This window comes from Gekko japonicus, unplaced genomic scaffold, assembly GCF_001447785.1.
Source record: "Gekko japonicus isolate JY-2015 unplaced genomic scaffold, Gekko_japonicus_V1.1 scaffold177, whole genome shotgun sequence".
NCBI classification, from domain to species: domain Eukaryota; kingdom Metazoa; phylum Chordata; class Lepidosauria; order Squamata; family Gekkonidae; genus Gekko; species Gekko japonicus.
Window position 1 is genome coordinate 713433 of NW_015161408.1, and position 8894 is coordinate 722326.

At 48.0% G+C, this 8894-nt stretch overlaps 1 protein-coding gene across 1 annotated transcript in view; it reads right to left on the reverse strand.

The window, feature by feature from the left end:
• The window catches only part of SNX19 (sorting nexin 19), a 67552-nt gene that overhangs the window by 43535 nt on the left and 15123 nt on the right, over nucleotides 1-8894 (reverse strand). The window contains exons 6-8 of the mRNA XM_015426514.1: nucleotides 7179-7297; nucleotides 4266-4362; nucleotides 3623-3809 (exon numbers count right to left, since the gene is read on the reverse strand). Coding sequence (XP_015282000.1) covers nucleotides 3623-3809; nucleotides 4266-4362; nucleotides 7179-7297 — 403 coding nt within the window. The remainder of the gene's footprint in view (nucleotides 1-3622; nucleotides 3810-4265; nucleotides 4363-7178; nucleotides 7298-8894) is intronic.

The following is an 8894-nucleotide window of genomic DNA, read 5'->3' on the forward strand; positions in this document are numbered from 1 at the left end:
CAGGAATGCGGGCAGTGCCTTCCCCATCATAAGAACATAAGAGAAGCCAATGTCGGATCAGGCCAGTGGCCCATCCAGTCTCACACTCTGTCACACAGTGGCCAAAAATACCAGGGGCCATCAGGAGGTCCAGCAGTTGGGCCAGGACACTAGGAGCACTTCCACTGTTGACCCCCCCAAGCACCAAGAATACAGAACATCACTGGCCCCAGACTGAGAGTTCCTATTTATACCTTGTGGCTAATAGCCACTGATGGACTTCTGCTCCGTATGTTTATCCAATTCCCTCTTGAAGCCGTCCATGCTTGTAGCCGCCACCACCTCCTGTGGCAGTGAGTTCCATGTGTTAATCACACTTTGAAATCAACACTTGCCCGTCGTCTGCAGAGAGACTCTGTGCAAACATTTCTACCCCATTTTCCCACTCAAAGCCGCTCACAATAGTCTCCTCCTCCATTTTATCCTGCGAGGTAGGTTAGGTGGAGAGCATGTGACTGGCCCAAGGTCACCCAGAAGGCTTCTATGGTGGTGGGGTGGTTCAAATCCCAGGTCTCTCCATCCTGGTCTGATAATCTAACCACTACATCAAACTGGCTCTCATTTAAAGAACGCAGAAAAAGGAAGAGGACACTGGAAGAATCCAAGGGGTTGGAGAAGAAGAAGAAGAGATGGGATTTATACCCCGCTCTTCACTCGGAGTCTCAGAGCAGTTTACAAGCTCCTTTCCCTTCCCCTCCCCACAACAGACACCCTGTGAGATAGGTGGGGCTCAGAGAGCTTTCAAGAACTGCCCTTTCAAGGACAGCTCTGATAGAACTATGGCTTGCCCAAGGTCATCCAGCAGCTGCATGTGGAGGAGTGGGGAATCAAACCCAGTTCTCCCAGATTAGAGTCCGTGCAATTAACCACTACACCAAATTGGCTCTCGAGGAAGATGATGGAAGGGAAGATGACGGGTGGCAGCAGATGGGAAATTCAGAAACGGGATCCCCAAAAGAGTGAGAAAAAAACCAACCAGTTTTCTGCATGGTGCAGCAGTCAAAGTGTGGGACTAACATCTCCACCCTGCCGGGGAAGTCTACTGACTTGGGGCTAGTTTTAAATCTAACCCACCTCAGAGGGCTGCTGTGAGGGTAAAACGAAGGAGCAGAGAATGAGGCAAGCTACTTTGGGTTGGTTCCTGCTGTGGAAAAAAGACAGGGTATAAATTAAATAGGTAAATAAATAACAAACTGAGGTCAAGTTTGTACTGGGGATGTACCGATATATACCTTTCTGCAGGTGGTTAGTGTGAGCCTTTTCCTTTCACCAGTTTCTGCTACTTGCACGCCACTGTTTCTTTTATGCCGTTCATGCACATTTGATGCAAAAATTAAAATTAAACCTTAAGATTGCCTTAGTGTGATTGGAGGACAGCAGTGAAAAAAAACAAAAAAGACCCGCGGGCTTCAGTTTGCACAAGGGAGAAGAAAGGCAGAAACCGGGATTACTACGTTGAAGCTATGAGGCTGCAGTCGCAGCTTAACTCTCCTGGTGCCCTTCAAAGAACCCAGGAGATCACCGTTTGAGTAAAGGTCTCTATCAGTGTTCCCTCTAAGATGAGTTCATGTGAGCTAGCTCACAGTTTTTTAGCCTCCGGCTCACACATTTTTGTCTTAGCTCAGGAAGGATGGCTCCAGAGTAAACTAATTTATGCAGTAGCCAAATTGCTGGCTCACAACTTTAATGTCAGGAGCTCACAAAGTAGAATTTTTGCTCACAAGACTCCACAGCTTAGAGGGAACATTGGTCTCTATTCCTCCATCCCATGCTAACAAAATAATTTTAAAAACCCTTACAGTGGCCAATTTCCTTGGGGAAAGTGAACGACTACTCAAAATATTCACATTTGTGGTGCAGATGGCACACTTCGTTCTCTGCTATTTATGCCCACCCGCCACAGTCTTTTTCATTCATGTCACTTTGCTGCCCCCTGATGGTAACATCAGGACTGAGCAGAGTAGCCACATGAGAGTAAACCACACATGTCAACCGCACGCGTCTCTGTAAACTTACAACCGCCATCTGTGAGGCAAAGCTCCCCTGCCGCCCCCCCCCCCCCGAAGAGTTAATGTGAATGGTAACTGGCTTGTTCCATCCTGCAGGTGTTATTACTTGGTCTCTCGGCCTACACAGCCCTTATCATCTTCAAGGACAGAGCTGGGAAGGTAGCAATTAGCTCCACATGAGAACCTGCGGCCCACAGGATGGGAGGGGAGGAACCGGGGGTGATGAGGTCATTTTCTAGAGGGTTCCAGCAAGAGCATGTCCTGACTGGACGTCATCATCACCTGATGTTGCATGGGCTAAGAGCCCAGAGAAAAAGAGGCTAGTTTGGATTCTGATGGACTAGGGTTGCCAGCTCCAGGTTGGGAAACTCCTGGAGATTTGGGGGTGGAGCCTGGGGAGGACAGGGACCTCAGGGGGGTACAATGCCATAGAGTCCAACCTCCAAAGCATCCAGTTTCCCCAGGGGAACTGATCTCTCTAGGCTGAAGATGACCTGTAATTCAAGGAGATACCCAGGTCCCGCCTGGAGGCTGGCATCCCTATGATGGACTGAAAGCGTGGACTGTGATATACTTACATTGCAATGGACAGCAATGTAGAGAACACATGAGCCAAGAGCCTTTGACTCTTGGACTTAAGGTTTTTGCCACGTAACGCAGGCTTTGAAAATGTGTCAGAGAGTTAAGCTAATTTTCTTGTTTTCCTGCTGTGTGACTTCAGAGCATTGTGCTGCCAGTTGATTAAACCTTTGCTGTCACAGAACTTAAAATAAACTTTTAAAAAGAAAATAAAGAAAGGTTTGGTTATTTGTGTACAACGGCCCTGGGAACCCACCTTTGAATCCTGGTTTAGACATACATGCCAAAGAAGGAAACGGAAGACTCGGGTTCGTATCTCACTCTGCCACGGAGCTTGCTGGGTAACCTTGGGCCAGTCACACTCTCTCCGCTGACGATCCCTCATGGGGTTATTTTGAGGACAAGATGGGGAGGGGGAAGAGAGAGAACCAAGTCTGCCGCCCAGAGCTCCTTGGAGAAGGCCAGGATTTTAAAAAAGAGTCAGGTGTACAGAACAGACTGCACCACTGCAACTGCGGGGTCACGTTTTGGAAGGACAAAGTTTGAGTCCAGCGGCACCTTGAAGACCAACGAAGTTTTATTCAAGGTAAATAAAACTTTGTCAGTCTCAAAGGTGCCACTGGACTCAAACTTTATTCTGCTGCTTCAGACCAACAGGGCTACACACCTGAAGCTATGTTTTGGAAGGTTCCACTTAAGATTAAAAACTCCCCGCAAATAGAAAGCCAGCACAGCAAATAATGTGTGTGTGTGGGTGGTGGTGGTGGGGAGAACAGAACTCGGTAGGGTTTTTTTATTTGCGTGGCTTTTTTTCCCCAATGCGAAGGAATATCCAAAACTGGAATCCACCCCCTGCCGTCTTTAGTGGTGTGGTCCATTCTCCCACCTCTGCCCCTTGTGTGTGGGACTCAGGCAGAGGCAAGGAATCCCTGTGAGGAGATGCAGGCAAGAGGGAGGAAGGCAAGTCAAGCCACTGAGGCAGAAACGAAGCTCACCTTGATCGTCACTGCCTTCAGCCGGCTGCCGCACCACCTCCATGGGATTCGTGTTGTGATCTGCCAAATCATCGAGAGCTTCTCCGTTCCCCTCACTCTCCAGGCCTTCATGGAGCATGGCTTTCAGAAGCTTCTCCTGTTTCTGGATGAAGGACTCCATCCTGGCTAGGGACAAACCCTCCACTGCCTAAGAAAAGAAGGGGAGCGTCAGCTTCTTAGCACGCCGGAGCAAAACAAAGGAAACGCTCATTCTAGGAATGCTGCCAATTTGGTGTAGTGGTTCAGTGCGCGGACTCTAATCGGGGAGAACCGGGTTGGATTCCCCACTCCTCCACTTGCGGCTGCTGGATGACCTTGGGCAAGCCGTAGTTCTGATAAGAGCTGTTCTTAAAAAAGAACAGTTTCTCTCAGAGCTCTCTCAGTTAAAAAAGAACAGTTTCTCTCAGAGCTCTCTCAGTTACACCTATCTCGCAGGGTGTCTGTTGTGGGGAGGGGAAGGGAAAGGAGTCTGTGAGCCGCTCTGAGACTCTGAGTGAGTGAAGGGCGGGGTATAAATCCAATCTCCTCTTCTTCTTCTGGATATCTTTGTGAATTCAAGCCCTCAATGCTCACTGAGCTTTCCTCAATGAGGTTATAAACTTACAGAGGTGCCTTCCTTCAGGGAGTACATGATCTTCTCTTGCGTGCCAGTCACATTCAACACTGGGGCAATTTTACTGGATGCAAACCTCAGCCTAGACCTGTGAAAGAGAAAACCTCAACATCATTTCAGAGAAACACGTTTATGACATTCATCACCTCCGAGTCTCCTCTGAAAGAGCTCGTCAAGACATGGATCCGCTTCATTACTGAACAAAGGTGGACCACGAAAGGTGTGAACTGAAAAAAAACAATGCCATATAACATGGCATGAAGCAATATGAAAGTCTGAAAGAGTCATCCCCTGTTCACACACATGAGTTACGCTCTGTCATGTCAGCGGAAGGCAAAGTGTGCCGCCGAGTTGCGACGGACTCATAGTGACCCGTGAAGCTCCACCTCGTGGGGGTTTCAATTGAAAAGAGGTGGTTTGCCATTGCCTTCCTCAGAAAAGCAGCCCTAGTCATACTTGGTGGTCTGACTCTGCTTAGCTTCTGAGCTCTGGACAAGAGAGGGCCAGCCTGGGCTGTTAGAGCGGCTATCCTGTCAACTAGTAAAGGTAAAGGTTTCCCTTGCTCGAAAGCTAGTCGAATCCGACTCTAGGGGGTGGTGCTCATCTCCGTTTCGAAGCCGAAGAGCCAGCACTGTCCGTAGACGTTCCCGTGGTCATGTGGCCGGCATGACTAAACACCAAGGCGCACGGAACGCTGTTACCTTCCCACCAAAGCGGTACCTATTTATCTTCTTGCAATTTCTTGCTTTTGAACTGCTAGGTTGGCAGGAGCTGGGGCCAGAGACGGGAGCTCACTCCGTCATGCGGCACTCGGGTCTTGAACTGCTGAACTCCTGGCCTTCCAGTCTGCAGCTCAGCGTCCTAACCTCTCAGCCACCACGGCCCCTTCTGTCAACTAGCAAACAATGAAAATATGCATGTGAACCAGGCTGGGGGATCCCAGGCAGCCACCTGTCCAGGCCAAACCGAGTGTCCTCCTTAAAGCTTTGAAGGAAGCAAACAAGAATTTTGAGGTTTATCACTGCAAAACCTCAGGAGCATTTCATGCATTTCTAGCTGTTCACAGCAAGCATGCAACAGCAGCCCTGCTGGGTCAGACCGAAGGCCCATCTAATCCAGCATCACATTTCCAACCCTGGTTGGTTAGACCAGGAGTCCCTGACCTTTTTGAACCTGTGGGCAGCTTGGAATTCAGACACAGGATGATGGGCACAACCACAAAATGGCTGCTGTAGGAGGCGGTGCCATCCACAACAGACGGCACGACACACGTAAAAAGGAAATCCAAGTACAGGGGAGAAGAAACTTAATTTTAATTTTAAAAGTAAAGGTAAAGGTTCCCTTGCTCGAAAGCCAATCGAATCCGACTCTAGGGTTGCGGTACTCATCTCTGTTTCAAAGCCGAAGAGCCAGCGCTGTCCGAAGACGTTTCCGTGGTCATGTGGCCGGCATGACTAAACATCAAGGCGCACGGAACGCCGTTACCTTCCCACCGAAGTGGTACCTATTTATCTACTTGCAATTTCTTGCTTTCGAACTGCTAGGTTGGCAGGAGCTGGGGCCAGAGACGGGAGCTCACTCCATCATGCGGCACCCGGGTCTCGAACTGCTGAACTACTGACCTTCCACAGCCTGCAGTTCAGTGTCTTAACCACTTGAGCAACCGCAAAAGAGTAGTGAAACACTTGGTGAGCACCAGAAATGGTCTTGGTAGGTGCCATGATGACGCCCACGGGCACCAGGTTGGGGACCCCTGAGTTAGATTCTTCCAGGAAGACGGCAAGCATGCAATGAAGGAAGGAAACCTTAATGCAAACGTTCAGGATCTTGGGCTCACTGCTTTGGCTTCTGCACTGGAAATGCACTTCGGGAAGAGGACGGCACAGTGATGTCCCGAAGCGCACTCACTAGGAAGCGAGTCTCATTAAACTTCAGCGGGATTTGCTTCCAAACATACATAGATTTGGGCTGCAAACCAAAGTGCAAAATTCCCTCTATGAAATCTACAAGCAGGGAGAGGCTGGAGTAATTTGGAAGGGTCTTCTGGCTTTTTGAAGTAAAAAAAATAAAAATCTGTTTATTGCTAAGGAATGCCATCTCCAGCCAAAGTATTCTTTTTTTTCTTTTAAAAACACACCAGATTTCATATTGTTTATGTGATGGCTTTAATGAAGTGAAATCTTGTTCCAAGAAACGTGTCCCGGATATGGCTGCATTTCACCCTGTTCCAACCAAGAATCCCTGACTGGCCCGAAGGGATCCAGTCACCTACAGAAACGGCAAATATTTCACATGGACGGTGCCGGCCCCCTGTTCACTCTGGATAAACAATGCTAAGTATCTGCTGGCTCACACATCTGGTGGCCTTTGAAGAACACACGATACCCAAGGTAAAAATAGGAGTAGTACAAGTGGAGACCCGCAAGAAACTTGCGGAATGGCCATCCTATTCCCCACACCTTTGCTTCCTCCTGTCTCCCTCTACCTCTCTCACTCTCTTTCTCCCTTCTGCCCCCCCTTTCTTTCTTCCTCTCTCTCCTCCATGTATGGTTTGGAGGGTGAAGTCTATGGCATTATACTGATCTGTAGTTCCTCCCCTCCTCAAATCCCACCCTCACCAGGCTCCACCCCACAAATGTCCAGGAATTTCCCAACCTGGAGTTGGCAACACAATTTCCTTCCCACCCAACACTACCACCCAACAGAACTACTGACGTTCCACAGCCTGCAGTTCAGCATCTTAACCACTTGAGCCACCGCAGCTCCTTCTGAGCAGCTAGGCCAACGCAAAGTGATACCAAGTGGCCATCACTTCACAGAGACAATTAAATGGTACGGATCCTCCACAGAGAAGAGGGTCAAAACGTCAAACCAAAGAAACTGAGCCCCCGCGGGTACCCTTACTTGTTGGCCTTCTGGGACTTCCCATCCACTTCCGCCTCGCTTAGCTCTTCCGTGGGGCTCTGAGGCTCGGATCTGGGGAATGCCGTCTTCAAGGTGTCCACAATGGCGTTCATCACAATCTGAAACAGACCACAAGGAAGGCCGAGGGTTGGGGCCCTTGCTCCAAACAGACTGGGGCCATCTTACGAAGATCACTCACCACGCAGCCCTTTTTATGAGATGTACCAAGAGCGCCCACACAAAGATTCCGTAAAAGCCCCTTTGGTGTCCGGGACATTCTAACATTCAGAAAAAAAAACGCACAAGGCGCTTCCTGAGAGGCTTACTGCTATGACACCCCAGCAACTTGGCCCCCTGGAATTTCGTACCCTTCGTCTCGCCAAAACCATCACCACTTCCTGCCTCCACAGTTGTGTATATCACAGGCACCGCATGAAGGGTGTGTGTAAAATGGGAAAGAGGGTTCTTTTTTCCTAGCGGGAAGACCAATCAAGGCCGGAGCAGTGTTTGACCACACCGCAACTCACAGGCAAGCTGCCTTCTACTCAGTCAGACTCTTGATTGACACGCTTTCACACATGCTGAATAATGCCGTTTCAATCCACCTCAGCAACTGTTTGCAAGTGGATTTGCCGTTCCACACAGTGAAATCCAGCTGCAAATGGCACTAGAAGTGCATTATTTAGTGTGTGTGAAATAGAGATGTGAAGGCCCGGAAAAAAAACTGAAAAATTCAGAAAAAAACCGTTTTTTCCCCGAAGCCTTTTGTTTTTTTCCGAAAAATTGGAAAAATTGAAAAAAGAAAAGAAAAAAAATTGATTATGGAACGTTTTATTTTAACATGATGAATAAAATATTTTAAGACAAGGTGTTCAAATATTTTTCAAATCATTGCTTATATATATATAGAACAAGATGCATTTCTTCCTTTAGGAGGTGCGATTGTCAGAAGAAAATAAAAAAGTTTCAGTTTTGTTTTTGCATGTGGGTGGGTATTCTGTTTGTAATAATTGTTTGGATACACTATATTTTTAATATGCTAGTTGTGATAATTTCATGCCAAGTAAAAATGTCCATAGTCATATTTTATGTTCCTAAAGTTCCTAAAAAAGATGACTTTCAATCTAGAAAAGACAAAAGAAATGCTAATATAGCATTTTTTTCAATTTTTCCAAAAATTTCCGTTTCCCCCGAAAACCCCCGGAAAAAAACCGGGTTTTTTTCCAAGTTTCAAAATTTCTGGAAATTTTACATCTCTAGTGTGAAAGCACCCAGAACTGTCTACTCCAACTGGCATTAGCTCTCTCAGAGATCTTTCACATCAGCTCCCGCCGGATCTCTTTCATCGGAGATGCTGGGGATTGAACTTCGGACCTCCATGCGAACCGGATGCTCTCCCACTCAGCCACGGCCCCACCGCTGGTCCTTACTGAGTGAAATGCATTACATCTTCCTCACAGGAAGAGCATTGGTGGAGCAAAGGGCCTCAGTGGCCAGACGACACATTTTGTTGTTCCACAGCTCGTGTATCAGGCCCTTTCTGCACTCTCCTTTTAATCCATGTTTACTCCAAGCAGTTCTGCACTAAAATCAGATTCAATCAGGGATATTTTTGGGCAGGAACGCACAAGAATGGAGTTCCGGCTGGCTCCCAAATTGGCCATGCCCAGCAGGAACTAATTAGCATAATAGGCCACACCCAACAGCAGAAACTCA